Consider the following 25792-nt stretch of genomic DNA (forward strand, 5'->3'; position numbering starts at 1 on the left):
ATACTGAAGTCTTTTAAGTACTATATGTAAAAGCACATTCTACAATATTTTAGCTCTGGCACTGCAGAGCTCTTAGTTCCTTGTGTATTTTGGCAAAATACCCTGTAGTTACCTTGTGTTTGTCAGAGGGGACACCCGTCAGTTCTCTTGTAGGAAGCCCAGGGGGACCTGGAGGACCTGGGGAGCCCTGCAAGAAAAGCGCAAGAGTATATTTATTAACAGTTATAATACCTTTTCAAGCTGTTGATCAGCACAGGGTCTAAAGAACTGCAACGAAAGGAGCAACGCAGATTTGCCCCTGCTAGGAGTTTAGTTCTAAACCTCTGAATAAATTGGTAGCAAGATAAATTTATTTTCTGCTGGGATGAACACATAACAATACTTGCTCTTGCCCTGTGTGCTTCCAGAATGATGGTAAAGATTATCACTTTTTATATAAAGTGGTCTGGCTCTATAAATTTCAGAAGTGTTACCTCTGTGTTGGTGTAAATGAGGGCAGAGCTAGACCTAGACATGTAGAAGTTAGCTCAGCTCTGACATTCCTTATGGAGATTATCATTACTTTCAAAGCTATACTCGACTGTTTTTATCTTGTAATTACACAATACATTTGCAAATTAAGAGAGTGTTTAAAATAGGTTCCTTTATAAATAGCAAATAACATCAACTTCTCTTTCAGTAGTGATATTAATTCATTAGTTTTCCTTTACCTGTTCACCTTTTTCTCCATAGAAGCCAAGGCCCCTGTTGCCCTGCAAAAACAATAGGTCAAGATTTACTAAGTGTACAACTCAGTTTGCTAATGTAAAATCCAAATTTAAATATGCTTGAAGGCCTTTTCAGGCTTACAAGTCTGTAGGACACCATGGAAGAACTGCAATCAAATAATAGTCTAGGTTTACCTCAAAGTATTTTTATAGATTTAGAAGTATTTTTATAGACCTAAACATTCCGAAAGACAACTCTAATTAAAATCATGCTACCAGTGCTTCTTACAACAGACTTTGAGTCATTCACTGAGTAACGTCATGAAAAGATCAAGCATTTCTTTTGCAAGTTTTTTAATAGCACTGAATGTTAAATAAAAATACCTAAGTGAGCTGGAACAATGAGCTCATATATTTTTTCCGCTGAGATATAATTGAATATTGTAAAGACTGCAAGGATTCTCTGTTCATGGGAAGCTACTGTGACTACAGTAGCAAATTAAATCTGGCTCTAGAACTGGTTTAATCTTTTCAGGGTAGGCGATCCCAGTGTAAGATTAACTTCTGTGGTATGCCGCCAACACAGAAGGTCTTGTGCTACACAGCCTTTGGTGCAGCCTGTGGTGCTTTATTTTACTGCCTTCAAGTGGGTCTTGGATAAACCTCAGCGACACAAAATCAACACAAACAGCTCTGACACAAAGACTTACTTGTGGTCCTGGTGGTCCTGGGGGCCCTGGTGGTCCCTGGGGAAACACAATAGAGGAGCACAAGTTACTTGTTGCTTTTGAATCAATGCATGCAGCAGGTCACTTTATGTCTGAAATATAAGTCTATATTTAAAAGGCAGTGTATTCCTCAGCATTCAATGTGCTATCCTCACTGTATTAGCTGTGTTTTACTGTTCTGAAAAATACCCTCCTAAGTCACATTGTAATCTTTCCTAACAGAGTAAGAGTATCCCAGCTTAGACCTAATGAAATCCCGTAAGAGTTTGTGCTTTTGGATCCTGACTTAATAACATTTTAAGCTCATATCCAAAGTTAAGCATGTCTTTAAGTGCTTCACTGCACTGGTGTCTTAGTACTGTATCGCTCTGTAAAGGGAGTTGAACTATCATATGCATCTCAGATTACCTATTCGGTATTATACAGAATGAAATCAAAGGAAGATGGTGGGAAATGAAACTGTAACAGGAAAAAAATGCTGCCAGAGTCTTCCAAGAAGTGCAGTAGGAAAGCCATCAACTGGAGAGACAACCTGCCTTGCTTCAGTCAGCTATGGTAGCTAACAGGCTCCAAAGGGCTCTACACATTAAAAATTCTGTCAAATCCAGGAAAGATGGGGTGAATAAGAAGCATGAGCTGTTCAGACAGGAAGATGGGGAATAAGAGGCATATTCCGCTCTCATGAGACCCCACCTGGAGTACTGTATCCAGCTCTGGGGCCCCCAACATAAGAAGGACATGGAGCTGTTGGAGAGAGTCCAGGGGAGGGCCACGAAGCTGATTGGAGGGCTGGAGCACCTCTCCTATGAGGACAGGCTGACAGAGCTGAGGTTGTTCAGCCTGGAGAAGAGAAGGCTCCAGGGAGACCTTATAGCAGCCTTCCAGTACCTGAAGGGGCCTACAGGAAAGCTGGGGAGGGACTGTTTATCAGGGGCATGTAGTGATAGGACAAGGTGCAATGGCCTTAAGCTGAAGGAGAGTAGATTTAGATTGGATATTAGGAAGAAATTCTTCACTGTGAGGGCAGTGAGGCACTGGCACAGGTTTCCCAGAGAAGCTGTGGATGCCCCATCCCTGGCAGTGTTCAAGGCCAGGTTGGATGGGGCTTTGGGCAACGTGGTCTAGTGGAGGGTGTCCCTGCCCATGGCAGGGGGGTTGGAACTAGATGACCTCTGAGGTTCCTTCCAACCCAAACCATTCTATGATTCTATGAAAAGAGAGTCAGCTGCAGATCAAACTATCTACCTACTGAGCCCTGAAGGGGATGTAACTGGGTTATGCAAAATCAAGCCCAACTTGCAAGGAAAAATATAACAACAAGCAGGTGGGACGTGAACTTGCTGTGCAGCTCTGCCTTGCTATGTATCTTTGTGTGCATAAACAATCGACTTCTGAAAAAATTACTTTTAAAGCAGTTTTCGTTAGTCAAGTACTCTGTGAGCCATTGCCTAATCTGCTGGTCAGATGCAGTGTGCAGGGCATCCCGCTGCCTGGAGGCCCTGCAGGGACTTAGGGGAGCCACGCTTGCCTTCATGGGCGATCTACAATTAGAGAAGAGGAATGATGCACTCCCACAGATGAGCCACTGCTTTAGAAATGGTAAATATAGTTGGATATATTTTGCTAAGAGCTGGAGATGGTGGGGATCCATCTACTCTGGAAGAGTTTTCAAAATAGATGTTACCAAGCTGGCAACCAGAGGGCTGTAGTCACAGTGCTCAGAAAATGTATGGCACTCCTAACATCCAAGACAGTGCACTGGGAATACGAGTTATTGCAGGCTGGGCTCCTGTGTGAAGCTCATGAACTTCGTGGGTTCACTCTAGTGAAAGAGTAAGTAAAGGACTGAGGAGTCTTCCCTTCACAAGGACCAGAGGAGAAAGACAAGGTGCAGCTTACTCCAGATGATAAAACAGGCACTGCAGAAAATTAACTTTGGAGAGGCTTAGTGTGCTGTGGATTTAGTCCTAGATTTTTTTTTTTTTATGGGGGGAGGGAGGGTGTCCCTGCAAACAGCTGTGGAGGCTGTGTGTAAGAAACACTGAAATATTTTTTTCCCTTCCCCAGTGATGTAGACCAGATCTGAAGTGGATTTTGACAAAACAAACAAAAAGCAAACAAAAAAGCAAATGCTATAAAGCTGGCTTACAGGAAAATAAAGCAAGCCTAAAGAAAATGAAATATATTGAATTTGAACATCTGCTTCTCACCCACAAAACTATGGTAGTAAATGTAGAAAATGGTATCTGAAGAGAACACAATCTTCCCAAAGCACTATTCAGCAACAGTTGTCAACGTCAATGCTATAAATGTTGATTTTGGAAAAAATGACTGAAAAATAGTTTAAAAATAAAATTGTATTCTAAATACTAATGAAGAATGTTATCTATTCAATCTCCTGTGGGAAGGGTGGAGACCTAATATACATATCCTTTCTAATCAGAAAAGATAACATATTTAGGACCTGATATCTTTGATAACTCAGTGTAGGGGGGTGTAGACTGGACTGCACTCAATAAACTTTACAAACAAGTTTCTTTAAGGGAGGTTAAAGATATACAATATAAATCAAAAGCCTCGGGCAATTCAGGGCAAAAGAAAATATACCTCTTTTTGCAATATTCATCTTTGTAGAATCAGTGTCTTCCAATGCTTTTTAAAAGGCTGTGCATCCAAGGACACCTACTTGCTATTTCTAACCTGTTTTGTTCTATCCATTTGCTAGGTTACAATCCAACATAATGGAACTTGCTGAGATGACTCTTCTCTTAGGTTAACTTCCTACAGAACATATTTTAAACATACTTACTGGTCTTCCTCGCTCTCCTCTTGGACCAACAGGTCCTTGAATACCCAGTGTACCTGAAGGTCCCTTTAAATAAAAAGAAACCCAACCATCAATTAATGTTGTCCTGGTATCAATTACTATTGACACTTTATCACATTCACTGTAACACTACTTACTGGAAAACCACTGAATCCTGGATCCCCAGGTTCCCCCTAAAAAAAACCAAAGAAGTAAAAAATGCAGTAACTACTATATACAAAATTGAATAAAATCTTTTTCTCACTCGTTAATTTTTTTCTCATTCCAAAACCTAATCACAGCATACAATGCTACACAAACCCTTACATGTATATGCCTTCAATACAGGTGTTGAGATAACCAAATGTGAGCTGTACGGATTTTGTACTTTCTATATTTAACATAGTTGCATGCAATACAGTAGGAGGGTATAAAGTTGGCTAGGGAAGTTAAGGATCCAAACTACAAGGCTGACATGGACAACAGACCATGTTTAATTCTTTTCTGAAAAAGCTCATCTAACCAGTGGCTTAAATAGGGCTATAACCTTAGCTAAAATGTACAAGCTCATTTTTCATGAGTTGCCTGGGAATTACAGAATCGTTTTGATTCTCTTCTGAGTCACTAAAAGCATTTGGAACATACTGTTTTCAGTGACCACATATTTTAACTGCAGTACATGTTGAAATGTTTTTGGAAATTGGATCCAAAAATGTTCTAGTCCAAAGACCTTCCAATAAACCATAAATAATGCAATATTCAGTCCAGACACCTTTAATAATTTTGAATAGCATCCTAACTATTTAGTTAATTTGAGTTTAGTTAACAGAATAATTTGTGGGACGAAGTACTTTCTGAAATGAATACGGGTGTCAATATCCATCCTTGGCAACAATATACTTGAGCAACTCTTAATAATTACTTAATCATTCCTAATTGCTAATAAGCAGAGATTTAAAGAGTTTCTGAAAGGAAGATTCCATTAAAAAATACAGGCAACTTACAAATATATCAATAGAAAAACCTATTTTGGCACTCGTCACTGGCACAAAATATACATAAAAGATGTCAGCAGATCCTTTCTGTGCTGAGTACAGTTCAGATGTAGCTTTGTACACAAATTTGTCAGAATTTATACTCTAACAGCATAGGTAATCCCTTATCTTTATCTAATGCCTTCAAATGATACAAGACTATACACAGGAGAAAAAGCTACAAGTGATTACAAAACAAGTTCTAATGATTAGATCCAGTAAAAGCACCCATTGGAATACTTGGGGTTTACTAAATAACTAAACAGTATATTGAAGTGTATTTTATCCCAAGTCAACCAAATTTCTGCAATAGAATTATACAGAAAGGATGCTAACATCAAATAGAATCATTCAATGGACAAAACTATGGCAAAGGAATGATTCTGCCATGCATGATACAGAGGCAGTCATTGAATAGAGAGGGTAATCCTTGAACTACAACATCTCCAGTGCCTCTGCAATCCCACCGGTAGGCTGGAATTCCTTGCAAATAAGTGAGCGGAGATTTTTTCCCCTGAATCAGATAGGCTTTTCTGTCACCAGTGAAAGCAGAAGCTGCCTTGCAAAGCCTGCACAGAATCGAAGTAGGCCTCTTGGGATGTGTCCCTCAGAGTGTAGGAAAAAATAACTCTCCACCATCTGCGTGCAAGCCAGTCCTGAGCATGAATTTGTACCTGCTCAGTTCAGAGGGGTTACAGACGTACCCTGTATCGGCTCGCGATGTCCGGTGGCAGTATATAGGGCTCCCCCTTCTGGCCCTTTGGCCCTTGGACTCCCTGCAGGTGACCAAAAAAAACCAACAGAAGTAAGCTTTCGTATCATGTATGTGAACACATAAACAGCTATCAGTCACAGAAAATATTTGCTGGGTTTTTCATAAGTATATACGTATCGCTGGTTAGAGGCAGAGACTATGCCTAACTCTAGAAATTCATCGTTTAGAAACAAAGCGTAAACCCTCATGGTACATAAAAGCACGAATTTCCGATTCCGAGGGAAGAACACCCCATTACCCAGGAGTGTTACTACGGGCCAGCACCTCCAAGCCAGAGCAGCAGCTGCAGCTCCCCAGGGCTGACACGTGCCCTGGTACATCCAGGAGCCCCACCGCTCACCTCAGCATGATCCTATGTATCGCGCCACAGAAAGCCAATGCTTCGGGCATGGGGCAGGGAAGGAAAAGGTTACTTTCACCAGGAATTGCAACTTTAATATTCTTCTATCGCTGCTGGATACAGCCGTACAGGTTTTCCTGAAGTAATCTCCCCACAAGACCTATGTGACAGGTATAGCTCTGGGCAGACCTCCCAGCCCTGGCTGCAATTAGTAACTAAGCATAGTCAGTCTGTCCATGGTAAATCTGCACCGATGCTCTGCTGGGCCAAAAGGGAGCTCCATTAAGAGATGTCCCATTTGCTTCCAAACTCACTTCAGCAATAATGTTAGCTTCAGGTGCTCACTTACTGCCAGCTACTTACAATGGTACCAGGGAAACCAGACAGTCCAGGAGTTCCTGAATCACCAGGGTCACCTACTGTCCCGTTGCAGCCATCATGACCCGGTTTCCCCCTTGATCCTGGCTGCCCTGGATGACCCTGTTGAGGAAAAAAAAAAGTGTTTATCTATCCATCTGTTTCTAGTTTTCCTTTTCCTGTAGTCACACAGTATTTAGACATTCTCACATTAAGCCCAAGGCTTGGATCCATGGGAAACTATGATTTTCAAAGACAGAAACAGACAGTGCCTTTTTTTAATATAGCTGCAGCTTGAACCAGATGCCCCAGACAGCATGAAAAAATGAGTAGTGAAGGACCTTTCAGAAAGGGTAAGAAAGCTATGTTCAATACAGGCTCTGTTAGGCAGAGAACTAAGCCAGATGAGGCTGCTGTGCAGGGAGCCACCAAGAATTGGGACTGCTAAGCATTTCAGCGCTTCACGCTGGAAAAGTGGGAAGAAAGGTTCCTCGCTGGCTTTGAACAGCTTCCAAGCAGGGAAAAAAGTCAGAGGTGCTTTTGGAGCTAGCTTGAGTGTTGCAATGAGGCTGTAAGTACGGAGATGGGAACAAAACAGCAGGGCTCAAAGCAAGGGAGCGAGGGGCACTGCAGAACCTCCACACTGAGCCTCTGAGACACAAACTGACTCCTGTCTCAAGCTGGAATTCCATTGCTGTACCTACATTCACCTTAACTGCCGTTGCTTCTGATTTTCATTGGGACTGATGGGAAGCAAATCTGCCCTTGAGCAGCTCTTTTTTCTGGGGGTACTCAGTCAGAAAAAACAGAATCTAACATAAAATGTTTCTCCTTTCTCCTCTATGTAGAGCAAAAGTTTTCTCTTTGCTTCAGCTCCCTTGCTTAGAAGAAAAAGAAATCTGTTCACGTCCTTACCTAGCTCCATCAAGTACCGGCATTCCTCACCCTGGAAGAGATTCATGCTTGCCACCACCCCCTCTTGGCCTCCAGCCCCACATCCTAACACTGTGCTGTTATTGTTTCTCCATGTGCCTATCCATCTGCCTTCCGATGGTCAGTGCTGTGTCTCAGCCCGAGAAAACTGGTCGGAGAGCGTAACCCAGCGGGAAGGGCAGGGGAGCTTGAGGACAGGACGCAATGAGCACGCAGGTTCAAGTACTGTCTGAAGGTATCTACCCCTCACAACACAACGCGCAGAGGTCGGGAAGGCAGGGCTAAAATAGGAAAGCATGATCAGGTAAGAGAAATGGTCCAGCTATAGCAACATGGAGCTTCACAGGGCAGCGGTTTGCTCTTCTTCACAGGACATTAGAGTGCTTAGAAAAAACTCGGTATGGTGTGGTGAGATGAACAAGATCCTTGGCTTCAGGAGTGTTAACAGGAATGGGAAAAAGGGTCTTCTGCTTTTCCTTTAAGAGTGAGAAAGAAGGAGAGGAGGAAGATTGTGAGTGACAAAGCCCTGAAACTCGATAGGGAGCTCTTCTGGAAACAAAAAAGGGTGAAAGCAGAGTGGATGGGGATGCGTGGGCTGCAGAGTGGGGCCCTGGTGTCAGGGAGCACTACAAAGGAAACCCAAGCCTGGGAACTCTGTCCAGGGATTCCAGTGACTCAGATTTCTTTGTTATTTTATGACACAAGATGTAAAGAAGTGTAAGCTGGGAAAATACTGTGCTGTGAACTTTACCCGGTTTTCCTCTTTGAATGTTTCAGTTTCATGGACCTGGTCAATTTGTTCAAAGTTTGACACTTTTTAGTGTTCACTAAGTTTTTTAAGACTATCTCAAGCATGCCACATGAGCTATAAAGCAAGTAACAATGGTTAGTATTCTTAAAATCACTGGTCTTTCTATGTGCTTTGCAACTCTGAAATAATTAAGGAATGACCCACTGGTGTCCTTGGCTCACAAGCTTAAGAGATGTGAAGTACTTATCTCACAGCTCTTTCCTACAAAAGAACACACTTAGCTGCGTAACCTCCAGGGACACAGGAAACTTCCGTCCTTTCTTCTTTTACAAGGGGATTTCTCCATAGGACAAAGCAAATGAACCTTAATTATCTGAGGGACTGAGAGGGAGCACAGATTTTGCTCTCTTGTTGTGTATCTGCAGTTCCACTCACTTCAACAAATGTCCTTAGCTTAAGAGCGTGTACGTGGCTGATGCAGAATTTAGCCCAGTGATTTTAATTAAAGTACAAAGGCTTTAAACTGGGCTGCAATATTTGCAGTTGGTGATTTCTTAAAGATGAGGTAACTGGCTACTTACAGGAATGCCGTCTGCCCCAGGGAATCCTGTGACTCCTCTTTGCCCCTAGAGTGAAAGAGCACAATTAAAATGATGTTCTGCCCAGTATTTTGCTCATTAGCTAAAGCATCTGATATTCAAAAGTTACCATTTCTCCTTTGGGTCCACTTATTCCTGGATATCCTCTTTCACCTTTGTGACCCTTGGGACCTTGCACTCCTGGGATCCCCATCAATCCTGGTGGCCCAGTGAACCCCTGTGATCCAAGGAGCCCTGGCTGGCCCTGGTAAAAATAATAAAAAAACCATTTATTTAGGAGCAGTTGTGATGCATGAAGCTGCATTAGTTATCACTGCTGCAATGGAGTCAATCTCTTGAGAGAAAATAAACACAGAATCTCTTTCCATTCCAGTAGGCCAAACTCTTTGATGAACGTCATCTGGAAACACCACGCGGAGAAACTCCAGCAACAGTGACCACATTGTACGTGACAATATTAATACATGGAAATTAACGCTCGAATCAATATTCACTACTTGAATATTCACTGCTACTCTATGAAAAAAGTATTTTTTTGGAATAAGGCTTCTCAAGAGTGATTCTCACTGACCTACTACATAACCAATTACACTCCAAGCAAGTAAAATATGCTGAACTGAGAAATCTGCTTAGTGGCCATATTTCTTAGAAATGGAGTCTGATATTTAATGGCAGAAATTTCTGCCTCTTTGGGCATGATATTTCTGTTTAGCTGTGGAGCCTGAAAATGATTAGACGCGCACGCATCCACACAGGTTGAAGAGTTGCGCGCAGGGCTCCCTTGTCATTCTCCCTTCCAGCGCTGGCTCGGCTACTCAGGCCACTTCAAACATTGTTTAAAAATAATCCCCTGTTGACTGCCAACATCACAAGGATCAACAAGGGAAAAAATCATTTCGAAATGACACAATGGTGGTTTAAGTAATGGGTTGTGACAGTATGTCTGAGATGTGTGAACCAAAGTATTTGAAAGCTGTTCCAGACGTAGTGTCACCGAAGGCACATATGTTTTGCATGCTCTATGGTACTCAGTGCACTAATGACACTAATAGTAAATCGCTGCAATCTTTTCTGGAGAAATATGCTTCCATGGCGCAAAGCACCATGTACCAAGACGATTTAATTAAGCCAATTCTAATAAAAGTATTTTTAAAATGCAACTAGATTTTTCACAGACTGGTCTGCAACAGCATTGATATCTCACAAAGTAAGCATTACAGCCAAACATGAACAAACAGATAGATACTTATACAAATGAGCTGATAAAAAAATAACATCTTGTTTTACTATAAGATACTTACACTTTCTGCCCATGCCTGGAAAGAAAGAGCTAGAAGATGAATGCAGTCCCTTTCCAAGAGGGATAATAGTTCAACTTCATTTAATGCCATGGAGGTGGGAGGAGTGAAGGAGGGCAGTGTGGGGACTTGAAGAAACCAACCTGAAGATATCCTAATTTCTCTGTATTTAGAAAGCTGTAGTAAAGATACTGAACAACACCTTATTGATTTTAGGCGAACTTTATTGTATTCTCATATTGAAGGATAGCCCCGTTTGTGACATACTTTCAAAACTTCATTGTTAACCATCTATCCATAATTAACATTTATCTATGCTACAGTTGTCTTAATATCGCAAACCCGAAAGAAACACGATGACTGACACACAGCTTACTTCTAATTTTAAAAACAAATCAATTTTCCACGCAGCTTTTGTGGAAAATGGCTGTCACAACAGTTGGAGTAGATTTTTGTATTTTAAACCCTATTGTATTATATCAAATGAGTCCATACTGAGAAGGTGACATAGCCAAACAAAGTACAAAACTCAGTGCAATTTTTTTTTTCTTGTAAGAAATCTAGAAATTGAGCCAGTATGAAGAATGAATTACATGTAGTTCCTCGGGACAAGCCACCAGGATGGATCTCTTACAGTATGGATCTTTTGCTATACCGTTATGATTAATTTGACAAGACTGATGGTTTAGGAGCACTGCTAAAGGACACCATGAATTTAAGTGTTTGAGTTGTCAGTGTGAAAGAGAATCTCTCCTGAGCTTACAACCAAGCCAACTTTATATAGCATCCCTACTTCTAAACCAAGCCTGCTCATGTGGATTATTAGGTGTTAGGAGACTGACCTCTTATCAAGTTAACAAACTGAGAAGTAACAAAGGTTATAGGGATACATATAAAATACAGTATGATTCCTGTTGGCATGAGGCATTCGCATCTGAACAAGCAGCTGCTCATTTCCTTTACGCCAGCCACAGCTGGCTATTACAGATGCAGCTTTCTCCACATCAGTACTTTTCAGTTTTTTTAAAAAAATCAGTGAATCTCTAACAGTTATCCTATGGAGGTGCAGATCCTTGTCTAACCAGATTCACTGCAGACATAGTTACCCGACTCAAATGGAAAGATGCTGATTAGAAGCACTAGAATAACGACTTAAATCTGAAGCAATGTTCATCAGGGTGAGCTCCAAGATCAGGGAAAAGACCTCTTTCTGATGCCACTTTTTCTTGACTTTTCTTCCCTACTATGGCTCAAAATTTAAGTATAAAGGAACTAAGAGAGAGTACCTATGAGCATGCACCAGGAAACTGCCTTTTTAGGGAAATAATAGATACATCATTTGTTTAAAAAAGATGCACAGTCTGTGTTCTTTATTGTTTTTTGTAGAGCAGTTATCAATTCTTATGCAAATATCAATATACAAATATTTCCCTCTTACTATAAAGCCTTAATACTTAATTAAATACTTAGGCTACTTTGTTCTTCCTCATACACCCAAATCTGGAAAGGAACCTTTAAAAAGGATGAAAAAGTACCTCACACACCTGCAAAGAATACAGAAAAAATTATTCAAATTGAGTTGTAGAGATTTGAGTTGGCTCCGGTTTCTAGTTCATTTTGAGAGGTTCTGAAAACAAATGTTTCAGTTACTTCCACAAAGAAAGGAAAACATGGATTCTGTACACTGAAAATGCCGCTTCATTTTTGAAGAAGTACCCAAAAGCCAAAGGAAGTCAAATAAATTCCAAAAACTACTCATCCACTTGAGATATGCCAACCATCTCTTCAGTGCCCATCTGCTATAGCCCTTTTGTGGGCAGCAGGCTGCAGGGAGATCGCGTGTAAAACATTTAACTGTAACTTCTGATAAAATGCCCGTTATGTTCAGAACTGTCAAATCCATGCCTGGCTTTCTGCAGGGGCCATGCGGAGTTGCAAAACTTCGAAGGTGGCATTGCACGGAACACGGGTACCTCTCAATTTCTACATCGCATACCACTCTTCCCCTTCCAGTTCATTTTCCTAACTGGTGTGGAGGAAGAAGTAAACAAGGAATGGAAAACGAGGAAGAGAGCTGGGCAAGGCCAGCACCCCTTCCCCATGCTTTCCTGGTAATTATCTGATCATTTGTTTGCTGAGGAATAGGGGTTATTTCATTTTATTTGCAATAAGGATAAAAGAATTGATCCTTCTGCGACCAGTTTAGCCTTAGGCTAGAGTCAGAGCTAGGGAAGTACTTAATATCATGACAATGTTTGTATAATTCTTCAGCCAGTTGGTACCTTGGCTTGTTAACTGAATTAACTTTGTTAACCTTCGTTAACTCAGACTTGTCAGCTTTTACTGTGCTTTCTTTATGTTAGATCTTTTGTTGCACAAGTATGTCCCTTTTTATTAGCAAATGACCTAAGAACATTCTCTCTTTGGCAAAGGTCACTGAGGAGATTTAAGCAAAGACAATCAATTTGAAAGGTTTAGTCAAATAAAGCATGACTCAATTATCAGAGTCCCAAACTCCCCTGTGTGAAACACGCCAGGCACGGTACTGCTCTGCTTCTGCTCCTGGAGGGTCAGAAATCCCAGAAAATTCTCCAAAGCTGTGAAATTGTGTACAAATTAAATTTCCAGGTCAAAAAAAAAAACCAACAAAAAAACGCAAGCCCAGGGAAACATGCTATCCCTATCTGTCACATTTTAGACAGCTCACAAAGTTATTTTCTCTGGTGTTCCTTCTCCTCAAATGCTAAAGTAATGCAGGAGCCTCCTCTGGCCCATGGCACTCTCTGGCAGAGGGCTTCCCATTTTGCTGGGGTGAACTGGAACTCTTCCCAAATCCAGAGCACGGCACGATTACCCCATGTCACCCACCACTGGATTTACGGGCCAGCGCCAAGAGGCTTACATGGGATGCCACGGCTAGCATAGAAAAGCGAAAAGGAAAAAGTGGGCCGATGGAATATCTTGAAGACTAACAAGAAATTTTTTCTTTGTTCTTATACAAAACTTCCATGACTGTTCAGATGAATTACAAAGCTCCCAATGTCAGGATATGCGCCTAAATAGGCAGTGCCTGCTTTGCTCAGCTGACTGGGAGAGGTCTCGCACAATTCTTGTGGCCGGCCCAGCCATGTGCAAAAGCTATTTACAGAAAGGAGCAAAGGTCAGAAATTTAGGAAGCCTGGAGGAAATCTTCCCAGAAAATATTTGCAATGTTGTATATACATTGTCACTTGTCCAGTGACATGCATGAAAGAAAATGCTGTCAGGGTTGTGATTGAATTTAATAACTACATTTTGCAATTAAGTCCCAGTGGACCTAAGAAGATCCTGAACAGACTTTTAAATCCTTCTGAATGTTCATGTTTTGCAGCTTGAACTTTAATTTCCAGTTCTTTTAGGATCAGTCAAATGAAAGAGATGTCATGTTGCAATGCTTTCTTCCTTCTAATTTACTGCTAAATTTACAGTGTGGAAACAAAACTGGTAGAGGAGGGTGTGCTAATAATTTTGAGAGCAACCAACTGTTTGAGGTGTTATACAAATAAAGATACAGTAAAAGACAGTACCTGCTCCAAGGGTTTTAAAATACAAGAACATCATCGCAAATTGCTCAGAAATGTACCTACCAGCATGGAGATATGAAGAAAGAGGAAAATTGTTGATTTGCAATAAAGAGGAGACAGAATCAGTATTACTGCAGAGCTTCCCTGTCATTGAGCCCATTTCTCCACATTTCATTACAGACTTCCATTTTGCAACTGCTGCTGGTATACGGAATGTGATGATTCAGTATTCCCCCACACGAAAACAATCCTTGTGGGCCATCATTTATTTAATAGTGGACAAGAAGAAAGGAGGTTAATTCCCTGACATTTTAAAAAGGTCATTGGTGAAAGGACAAGTTCACTTCCTGTGGGAAGAGTGATCTGACCGTGACGGACAAGTGGGAGCTGGGACTTTTTGTAAGAGGGCTCAGCCTGGAATGGTCCCTGTAAGAACAGATGGGGAAAGGACGTGACAGCAAGGACCTCGATGCAGTCCCACTACAGGGAGACCAGCAAGCGGAACAGAGAGCAACTTAACAGGGAATAAAATCGGTTATAAGGAAAATGAGCAACTTCTCAGCTGATTAAAAGTGCTAACCCAGGAAAAGGCATCCCCGCAGGCACACGGGAAAGACATAGAAAAGTTTTAAAATGTAACACTGGCAAAATGTGGAGAACGTGGTGTAAATGTAGGGAATTTGTGATTGTCTGAGGCATCTTCCATGGAGGTAGGCATAGCAAAGCAATAGTTGAGCCCAACTAAAAATTGTATGACCTCAGTGCTCCCCCCACCCCCAAAAATATGAACTACAACTGACAACCTCAAAAATCCTGTTGCAGCACACTGAGTCAGAGTGGGATGGCATATCGCCTGGTACTTCTCCTGGAGCGCAAATCCAGGAGTTTATGGATTGAACATATTAGAGGGGAATAGGTAATGGAAGGGTTTGGGGTTTCAGCTCCATGCAGTGCACGCTGTGCCAGGAATACTTGAGTTACGGGGCTGCACAGCTTTGGGCTGGGAGGCAGAGAAAGGCAGGCCACATGGAGCATCTGCTGCCATGGCCCAACTAGCTCATTTCGAGTCAGCAACTGCTTTGGGTGGCCCCAGGCTGCCCAGTATGGACAGATCTCCAGAGAGTTTGTCACACAACACCCTCTGACTATTTACAGAACTAATTCCAAAACAAGTTTAAGACCCTATGGGTCTTAAATGGTTAGTTTTGCATAATCTATCCATGGCAAAGATACACACGTAATCTTCCTTTCCTGGCAGCTCTACTAAGATGAAATTTTTGTTTACCCACACTTCTCAGTGGTTACTGGAATAAACCAAATGTAAACCACCTCACTTTCAAAGCTTCGCTGGGTACAACTTCAGTCAATGATGAGCACAACATCTACCATGACGCGGCAGACACTGGTACATTGATAATGTAGTTTGAATGGTTCCATCCACCTCAGCAACTCAGAGTTTTGTTTCAGCAAGATTTAAACATTTTTTGCAACTCCACCTAGGAAAAGTAGGTCAAAACAATCTGTGGAATGGCAGAAAATATAAATACATAGGGCAAAACATTGCTATGCTAGCCACTGAAAAGAAAGATTATCTGGGAGAAAAATTACTGAAGTTTGTGCAGGCTTGGTTGTTAAACATATTAGCATGTCACTTTATTTCTGTGTCTTCAGGACTGCAATAATGACTATTTTCTAAAAGACAGATGATCAATCTGAAACTGCAGTGAGCATTCAGAAGCTCCTCACTAGATGGCACCAGCCATTGCTGCTGCACGCAGCCCCAACCACCACAGGTGCACGTTCCCAGAGCATGTTATAACCTTCCGGAAATCTGATAAGGAGTTCAGGTAGGGTCAAGACATCTTTGTTCGAGGTCTAAGGCAACAAAAGCAGAAGGCTTCCTGCAAAATGTCTGGCAGTGAGACAGCTGGGAAAGTGCAAATGAAATGGGATGAAATTCATCATGCAACTGAGCAGCACAGCTTCCTGAAGTGCGCTTCATTTCGTGTAGTAGAAGGACTCGGTCTTCTAAGAATGAGAAAAACTTATTATTTTATTTCTACAGTGGACTGCTAAATTTACATTTAATGTCACAGGCCTGCATCATCTGAAATTTGTGTTCTGAATATGTATTTTACTGTAGGGCTGGCATTAGCTTCTGCCACCACATGGTTACCAGCGTTAGGAAGGGATGGACTTCTATGATCTAACTTGAATATTGATAAGCAAATGAAGCAAACCTTTCTCGTGTGCCCTAAGCTATGTGATATTCAATTCTTAAACACAGAGTAGCACTGAAAGAGTCAGCACACTTAAAAAAAAAAGTACATATCTAATGGTTATTTCTATTTTCAATTTATCTTTTGCTACTTCAGAGAAGGTTATTTAGCTGAGTTTCACATTCCAGCTCGTATTCTCAGAAAAAAGATTTTCTTCTCATTTGTTCAAAAGCTTTTTTTATTTATACAGAAAAGTAAACAAAAATTTATAAAATTCACTTCAAGTTTAAAATAACTAAAAAATGAGGCTAGTTCAGCCTCATGGCATGGTAACAATTTGCTGCTCTTTTAACTACATTGTCTGGACAGGCACATTTTCTCTCAGGACAGCAGTGACCAAATGACATTAACATTAATTCCAGAGCAATGATTCAGCTTGCAGAAGGGTGGTTTTTTTTTTTTTTTTCCTCATTAAGGAAGGAATAAACACGAAATCTTCATAAAAAAGAACTATGAAAGGGTTCTCTTTACCAGAAGCCACAGCCCTTTTCTGTAGTCAGTAAATGAAATAATTTTGTACTGTTTTCTGTTCCCACGGTTTGATCTAATTTGTGATCTTCCAGAAAGTTGCTATGTCACCCAAGAAGATAAGATGTGCGTAGAAGAAAATATACACTGGAATGTAGGTCAAGCACTCAAAAGAACCAGTTAAAAGTTTCTTCATGTCACAAAATACATGGGAGTGTATGTTAGAAATGCTTTCTGTGCTTTGCAGAGCTGCTGTAGAAAGAACGATACTGGGCCCATGGCAATGGTCTCTCTAAGATAAACATCAGAAAGGGCAAGTCTAGACAAAACCTCATGAGGATTTCCATGCTAAGTCTTCAAAAGGTTATTGCGTAGAGGAAAGGAGAAGAGGAAGGAGGAGAAGGTGTGGGAAGGAAGTGGTGAGCAGAGGGGAAGGGTGCTTTTGTTTGCAGACTCGGTAAGGGAATAGCTCCGAAAGTCCAAAGCAGCATCACTGCTGAAGTGTGGCTGCACAGACAAATCAGGAAATTTGGGATCAGAATTAAGACATATATTAGTAAATATACCTCTCTAGTGAGCATGCTCTTCTGAATCATGTGATAGGACTTGTAATGACTTGAAAGGCAACAACTATTTTTTACAGATTGCATTTATTGAACAGATGTAGACATTTATCTACATGCAGTGTAGTCATCCAAAGCTCTCATCAGGTGAGGGTGACATTTTATGGCATAATATATCCTAACGCAGATATTCAAACTAGGTCAAACAAGTGCACCCTGAATATGCCCATTTTTCTTAACTGTCTATAGAAGGAGCTTAGGTCCCAAGCTCAAATGTTGACCTCCACATCGCTGCTTTCTAAACTGTGCAGGAAGGCAATACCCCAAAAGATCAAGTCCTGGAATTGTGGATTTAGCACAATGTGTGGGATTAAGACTCAGATAAACCTGAACATTAAAATTATGCTGCATGAAAAAGGAGCTGGATATAAATGCAATAAATTTACTACACTTGGCAGGCAGTATATGCCAGAACTGTTCCTACTGGTGGTGCAAAATAGTAGGATTTTCTTGGAAGTTAGAAATGTTTCAGCATAAAAAAGCAATCAGATGATAACGCTGTGTGCTCAAAAGCATATCCATTTATTCCATCTGGCCCCTACCTTCCTTCCTTTTTGGCTACTCAGATACATATGTCCTTTAGGCTGCTAGGAGCCATATAAATATCAGTACTTCTATATAGCTTCTTAGCTGTTTCTATCATCTTTATTGATAGACTCATAGAATCATAGAATGTTTTGGGTTGGAAGGGACCTCAAAGATCATCTAGTTCCAACCCCCCTGCCGTGGGCAGGGACACCCTCCACTACACCAGGTTGACCAAAGCCCCATCCAACCTGGTCTTGAACACTTCCAGGGAGGGGGCCTCCACAACCTCTCTGGGCAACCTGTGCCAGTGCCTCACCACCCTCAGAGTGAAGAATCTCTTCCTAATATCTAATCTAAATCGCCCCTCTTTTAGTTTAAACCCATTACTCCTTGCCCTTGTAAACAGTCCCTCCCCAGCTTTCCTGTAGGCCCCTTCAGGTACTGGAAGGCTGCTATAAGGTCTCCCCAGAGACTTCTCTTCTCCAGGCTGAACAACCCCAGCTCTCTCAGCCTGTCCTCATAGGAGAGGTGCTCCAGCCCTCTGATCAGCTTCATGGCCCTCCTCTGGACTCGCTCCAACAGCTCCATGTCTGTCTTGTACTGGGGACCCCAGAGCTGGATACAGTACTCCAGGTGGGGTCTCATGAGAGCGGAGTAGAGGGGCAGAATTACCTCCCTCAACCTGCTGGTCATGTCTGTCCAGGACATGGTTGGCTTTCTGGGCTGCAAGCGCACACTGCTGGCTCATGTTGAGCTTTTCATCAACCAACACCCTCAAGTCCTTCTCCTCAGGGCTGCTCTCAAGCCATTCTCCACCCAGCCTATAGTTGTGCTTGGGATTGTGCCGACCCACGTGCAGGACCTTGCACTTGGCCTTGTTGAACTTCATGCGGTTCGCACGGGCCCACCTCTCCAGCCTGTCAAGGTCCCTCTGGATGGCATCCCTTCCCTCCAGCGTGTCGACTGCACCACACAGCTTGGTGTCGTATTCAGGGCATAACAAAATTTCTGCCTATATTGGGCTCTGCTAAAATTCTGGTATGGGGCTCTGGCAGAACGTAAGGGGATCACGGGGAAATCGTTGTATCTCAGAAACCTGTGGAGCTAGCAGAGCTGGGGCTGGCCTGACGTGCAACGTAGGCAGATGCTTTGAGTTAGCATGAGAGTGGAGGTGTGATTAATGGAGCTACTCACTTTATGTTGGTTCAGCTGAAGAGTATCAACCTAAGACAACTATAAAACCAGAAGAAAAATACTTCTATTGACTTGTAAATATTGTCCCTTTGACTTGCAACTAAACACTGTCTTTAAGAAAGACTTAACTAAAATAACTTAGAGATGTTACTTTGAATCAGCTTGAAGTTGAGATCATGAGCTAATGATGTTTTACAGAACACTAAAATGACATTGACTTATCCTTGCAAAACATTCATTACTATTTAATTAACTGGAGAAGGTTAGTTTGATAGCCAATCAAAAATTCACCAGAGAGGAAAATCATCTTGCCAAATTTGCTCTTAAAACCAGACAAATATCAAGATGACGGGTGTGGAGCAGGAGGATGCAGGGAACTCCCAGTTACTCCATGACAGCTGCTGCATCATGCTTATGTAAGAGGGCAGACTTCGGTCATGGTACCTATTGAATGTTCAGCTGAGCATTTTGAGGGATGGCAAATGCCTTACCTGTTTTTAACATAATGAGTATGTTTTCAAAACAGAAGAAAATTCTGTTCGTTCAACATGGGTTTTGACAGGATTAAAAAAGCCAGGTGCTTTCCAGGACACCATACAATGCAGTGCAATCCTCCTAATCTGCTAGTATCTACACCAAATTTTTTTTTCATTCTTTCCATTCATTCTATTCATTTTATTAACATCATACTATGAAGATCAACTGCTTCTTATGACTTCTTTAAAATCACAGTTCACACAAAATGCTAAAAACTTGCATAACAGTGGATTGGATAGCTGTAAGGTTGCTGCTTGGCTAGCTGGGCTCCTCAAGGCAAGACAACAACCAGCACCTGCTCGCGTTAGAACATTCAGTCATAGACCCGAAAGCCGATCCGCCAGCCCAATTGCTTTCAAATGGCTTTTGGTGGTGTGTGGGAGTGTTCTCAAGATCCTAAAATTCAGGAAGTTCAACACAGATGTTTTCTGTCAGTAGGCGTTGGAAGCACCAATAGTAACATCTGTTCACTTTTCATATTTGTGAGAACATTTTTTTTCTGTCCAAAACCCATTCACTGTTGAAATTTCCAAATTGTGCAACTGGCCAAAATGTTAAGCTCATTAGGCTCCATGAGTTTAAGAGTATGTGAAAATTAAAACCCCTGCAGGAGTTCAGTCTGTCATATGCCAATTTTTCCATTCTGTGCTCCTCTTCTGTTTAAACAAAAGCATAACTATTTTTGTGGTGGGAACAGCTATCAAAACTGACTTGATCATACAAATATAAGTTACCACTGGCTGTTTTAACTGTAGAAAGAATTTAATTCTCTTACAGAGGCCGTGACTTTTTTAATAAGTTGTGTGCTGAGATACCCTCACCACATGGGAGCCCAGAATACAGACTCTACAAGCATGTGCAAGGGACTTGGTGCAGACCTTAGATACCTTCACACTCCGGTCATGGGAATTTACAGTTTGGGATGGTCTCCGAGTTCCCAGCAAGGCCAGATGATTGGCTCTGAACCGCCAGGAAGGATGGGGAGCTTTAAGGCAGATGTGTGCGGCAATATGAAGAATCATTGTTGACACAGAATAAGAGGCATCGTTTTTTCTTCTAATACTTCTGGACAGATGGGTCTCAAGAGCATTGGGGTGCTGTGAATGGAGTTTGCACAGTTGTTTTCTCTACATGATTTCCTAATCTTGATGTTAGTATCAATGCGGATGCTCTAGAAATTTCAGCAACTGGGACTCTGTTGAAGTCTGCTGTTGAGTCAGCTTACACTGAAGCTAAATGAACCCTTATGCCTTCCAGTTGATGTGGCTTGTAATCATCACAAATATTCTAGCACAATCACTTTGATGGTCTTTAAACTGAGCCTGGCTTCATGTTGGGTTTGTCTCCAAACCCAACAAATAGTCTAAGTAATCTATGAGAAATCTTGCCATCTTCAGGTAGTAAACAGAAATACCGAAAACTGTCAGCAGTTGTCTTTTATACAGTACAATTAAGTTTCCTGTCTTTCGTACGCACAGATTCACAAAAGACTTTTGTAAGTTGACAGTACTAGATCAAGTTGAATGATCTAGGGAAGCTAAATGATCTAGGGAAAGTATTACAGCAAGAATTACTTGGACAAGTCTCTGTGATCCCACACAAGTTTTCTTTTTTTTTTTTCCCCTTGAAATCAGGAACTAGGAGAGTAAAAAATATTTTCCTTTGGCTCCTGAAAGAAATAGTTCTATATCATCTACTTGAAAAAAATACTCTCTCTATTGAATGTAACTCGTGATAACAGTCCTGAAGTGGGCTAAGAGTGGAGTACAAACTTGAACAGGAAGGTATAGTTCTCCAGATCTGTTACGAAAGATCTAATTTTTCTGTTATACTCGGCCTGAGGTAGCAATAATGGGGGCCAAGAGTGCCCACACATCTGCAGATTCCAGAGTCTCATCACTTATGGGAAAGGATATTCTGGAGAACATCATCAGCTGACAGTTCCACAGCTGCTCAAGGAGAAAGCCTATTTATCATTTCAAATGTTGATTTCAAAAACTACTGGAAATTTTTTAACCATTTATTGTAGGCAGTGTGGGCTACACAGCTGCTTCAGGATCATGATGGCAATCACAGCAAACCATTCTGTTTGATCCTTTACTCCTTTGCATTCTGTAGATACTAGAGGAGTGAGGGTACTATTAAGCTGTAACGGCAAGTTGCTTTTAGTTGAAGGACATGCCATTAGTTTGACAGGCCCTGGAGAAAATTAAGGTTTTATAATTATACTAACTGACAGTATAATGCAGGTAATGTGGAGGAAAAGAGAAACCTTCCAGACAAGGAGAAACAGCAGAAGGAGCCTTCGTGTTCTATGGGAATACCAGAGAGATTGCTAAAGAATTTGTTGTGGCTACTCATCTGGGTCCATCGCTGGGGACTGGTTTCAGGCTTCAGGTTGAGCAGAGCACTGTCAGTATTTCAGATTCTGATTCTGGAGTGCCTCCAAGCTTTGTTAATTTAGTGCTTTCTTGGCTAAACCATGGTCTGCTTGCAGTATTAGTTGCGTCAAAGACATCAGTGCTGTGCAGTGCTGTGCTATCTTCATGAACTTTCAACAATGTACTCACAGAGATGCTGCCATCAGCCTAATGGCAGAGGCTGCATTTATTAACAAGGAAATTGGAATTGCTGGTGATGGAAGGTCAGAACAGAGTAGTTCACAGGTTAATCATGACCCCAAACCTTAGGTAGGATGCCTTTCCTGCTTCACCTTGTCTGCCACAGGCAAGGATGAAAGGAAGCAAGACAAATTTGAAGCTACTCCTTCTTTCTGAAAAACTATCTAATGCTGGAACATCTGTATCCTAGATTTATAGCTCCTGGATCCTCCAGGTACCTGAAACAACCTCAGCTGTCACAGGAAGCGTCACTCTTCTGTATTTTTGACAGACACACTAACAAATGCACTTCATGTTCATGTGGCTCCTTTGAGGTTTTGACTTCCCTCTTCCCTTTCTCCATGAAAAAATGTTTCAACTTTAACTCTCTTACCTCTTCTGCATCTGGGAGACCTTATGGCTTTTGCCTAGCTTCTGAAAAGCGCCAATGCTAGCTCTCCTATGCAAGCTAGCACCTATATTTTTATTGCTTTTTTGTCAAGAGGCAAAGGACACTTGTTATATGAAAGCAAAACAAACTGAGCATAATCGTTATTGAGTGCTACAGTGCTCAGTACAGACTCTGATAATGTGAATGGCTAAATGAGTAACTACAGCCCCGAGATTGGTAACCCCCAAATTATCTGGACAATAACCAAGACTAACCAAATATTACCTGCTCTAGCTGACCCTGCTTGAGCAGGGGGGGTTTGCACTAGATGATCTTAAGAGGTTCCTTCCAACTTCAACCATTCTGTGATTCAGTGAAATACGGCAATACACCCGATGTCCAAAATCCTCCTCGAGATCCTGCCATTTAGCTGTTCACCAGGTCTACTGCTTAGATTTTTTTCCTCTCTGTGATGTCTGCAGCATTTTTCTATGTCTGTGTATGTATTTATTCTCCCTTTGGTTTGCTGTCTTCAGATCTCTGTGTATTTAACACAAGCCACAAAGCACTCTAGTTTCTTTAAAACAGATAAGGGGAGGGAGTCACTGACATGAGGCGGTATACTTCCTTACTGTTAAACACTGATAATTACTATGAACTATTCAGGTAAAGTCAGCATTATTGACAAAAGCCAAGATGCATGTTTATAGCTGTCTGCCTGTGGATACAATAGCTGTGTGCTTGTTGCAGACGTATTTGTGCACGTGTGAGGTCTCCCGTATCTTCACAGCTCAGATGGGTGCAGTATTTACGAGAAAAGCTAGGCTTCTGGTTCTGCAACGCTTTAATAACCTCCTCTGCTCACTCTACAGCTTTATGCAGACCTTGCAGTTCTGAACTAGATTGCAAAAGTGTCTGCTGTTGTTCGTTTCCACAGGAAGACATCAGCAAACACTCCTGAGAAAAAATCCAATACCAGCCTGGTATTTCATTACTTTTTGAGTGCATCTGAAAGGAGAGACTTGCAGAAAGAGTCAGAGAAAGAAAGATGATGGACATACTCAGCTTTCTCTGAATATTTTTGAGTTAGGGCCATACTTCTCTTCCTACTCCCCCTGCCACCTCCAAACAACCAAGAAACCTGCAACAGACTTTGGAACGGATATATGAAAAGAAGAATATAAATATATTTGTCTTAACAAGGCCGAAAGAATTTTCAGAGGGTAAGTTTCCGGTAACAAGCACTGTATTAAGAATCAATGTTATGCTGATTGGGTTAATGCAACATTAGTTCCATAAATATTAACCCAACTGCAATGAAGAAAACCAGAAGTCTGCATATTCTTTTTCGTCTTGATGACTCTTCATGTTTTTATCTATCGAGCTTCTACACATGTGAGATACCTTGAGAAGATGGAACTAATTCTAAAAGAATACAGTTTAGTAACTCCATGGGGATTACGCAAGTCAGGAAGAATTTTAATGAAGCATCATAGAGAAAGCATTTGCATTATGATAGATTGTGGACAGAAAAAAATCAAAGCTATTTCCTTTCAGCATTCAATAAAACTAATTTATTCTGAAGAGAAATATGGTTTATTATAATTTCCCAATTAATTTTGGTTACTTATAAATGCCTGTCTAGACACTGAGATATGAATGGCTTAGATTTAAAATTATCACAGAAATTCAAATAATTTTATTTTATGCAAAGTAGTTATGAGATTTCTGCAGAAGTCCCTCCTAGATTGAACCTTCCCCAACAAATTTAGATCTTAATATGCAGAAAATCTGAAAAAAAAAAAAAAGTAAAATCTACTTTGAAAATACAGGAGAAACATTAAGGAAAATAGCTGGAAATATATTTCAAGATCTAGCAAAAGATCAGACTTAGTAGACTGCTTTTCAGCTGTTTAACTAAGTAACTTGCTACTTCATTCAAGTCATATCTTAGAGAACTGATGACCCATTACTCAACTGAGTATCTAATCCTTGACAGTAGAAATCAGCGATGACTTGAGAAAACAGTTAATTGATGACAGGGCACGATATTCTCTATTGCACTGAGAACACTGCTGCCCTAGATTGCCACCGACAACATAAATAGTAGAAATAAATAGTTGAAAGTGAAAAATAAACAGCTGAGAGTAGTTGAATCAAAGTAGGAAAGGGCAGGGAAAGGGACAGGAAGGGTGAGGAAGACCCTGGAGGAACGGCAGGCTCCGTCAGCGCAGGGAAGGCAGGGATGCCCACGAGCCAGGATCGGTGATTCCCTCCTCCAAACACTATTACTGCAAGGCTGTTGGGTTAACTGTTTCTTTCTAGTCTTTTCTGGTCTGTGCTATTTATAAAGCACGTGCATCACTTTCCCTCATAATTAAGATACAGCTATGACTTGGTATGGTTTTAAGGAATGCAGCTTTCAACTTAGAAAGAGAAATGGACACTAAATCCTACCCTGACAGTATGTGGGGATCACTTCATTCACTACAGATGAAAAAATTAATAATATTAAGGAACCAGAAGAAGAAGTTTTAGGGAAAAAAAAAAAAACAAATCAGGGCAAGAGATGCTCCATGAAGTCATGCCAAGGGACATCAGCATTTCTAAAGCCTTGGCAGCCACATGCCAGCCATATTTAGAAATGTTACAAATGATATTTCTGAGGTGGAGAGCAGTGGGGAAGAGATGTGAAGCTACATGTAAAGCCCTGGGAAGGAAACTGAGCGAGACAGACGTGATGCCAGAACACGATGCTGTTCAAGCACACACCTCCATCTCCCACAGTGACAACGCTGCCTTTGAACCCTGCTTCGGCTATCGATAAACACAGATTTCTGGTGGAGTGTTGACAGGACAGGGAAACAAAATTAACTATATAAAGCCTTTTTGCTTCCCCCCCCCACCGGCACTTTTTCTGATATTTTTTTGCCTGATATTAAAAAAAACAAGAAAAACTACAGCCTTCTTATTCCTCAGCGAGTAAGTCCGTGCAGATACGGATGCTGGCTTGAGACTGGTCTGCACTGAGCTACCAGTAGGATCACTCCTGCCCAGTGAACTGAAGATGGGAAGCATCCGTCAAGGAGAACATTTCCATCCAGTCAATGCCCAGCACCTCCTCATGCTGACTTCTCTGAAATCCACAGGGAGTCCTCTTCCACCCTTTGCAGAAACCCATGCGGGTATCACAATCCCTACCTCACCTCAAGAGAGCCTCAGGTCTCCGACAAGACCTTCTGCACTGAGGTGAATTTCTATCAGTTTGGTATTTCGTAATT

At 41.4% G+C, this 25792-nt stretch overlaps 1 protein-coding gene across 3 annotated transcripts in view; it reads right to left on the reverse strand.

The window, feature by feature from the left end:
* Nucleotides 1-25792, reverse strand: part of COL4A2 (collagen type IV alpha 2 chain) — a 145361-nt gene that overhangs the window by 42993 nt on the left and 76576 nt on the right. For all 3 annotated transcript variants that reach the window (XM_054815007.1, XM_054814991.1, XM_054814999.1), the window contains exons 5-13: nt 9140-9274; nt 9013-9057; nt 6754-6870; nt 5980-6051; nt 4400-4435; nt 4245-4307; nt 1418-1453; nt 711-752; nt 113-187 (exon numbers count right to left, since the gene is read on the reverse strand). In XM_054815007.1, coding sequence (XP_054670982.1) covers nt 113-187; nt 711-752; nt 1418-1453; nt 4245-4307; nt 4400-4435; nt 5980-6051; nt 6754-6870; nt 9013-9057; nt 9140-9274 — 621 coding nt within the window. The remainder of the gene's footprint in view (nt 1-112; nt 188-710; nt 753-1417; nt 1454-4244; nt 4308-4399; nt 4436-5979; nt 6052-6753; nt 6871-9012; nt 9058-9139; nt 9275-25792) is intronic.

This window comes from Grus americana, chromosome 1 (genome assembly GCF_028858705.1).
Source record: "Grus americana isolate bGruAme1 chromosome 1, bGruAme1.mat, whole genome shotgun sequence".
NCBI classification, from domain to species: domain Eukaryota; kingdom Metazoa; phylum Chordata; class Aves; order Gruiformes; family Gruidae; genus Grus; species Grus americana.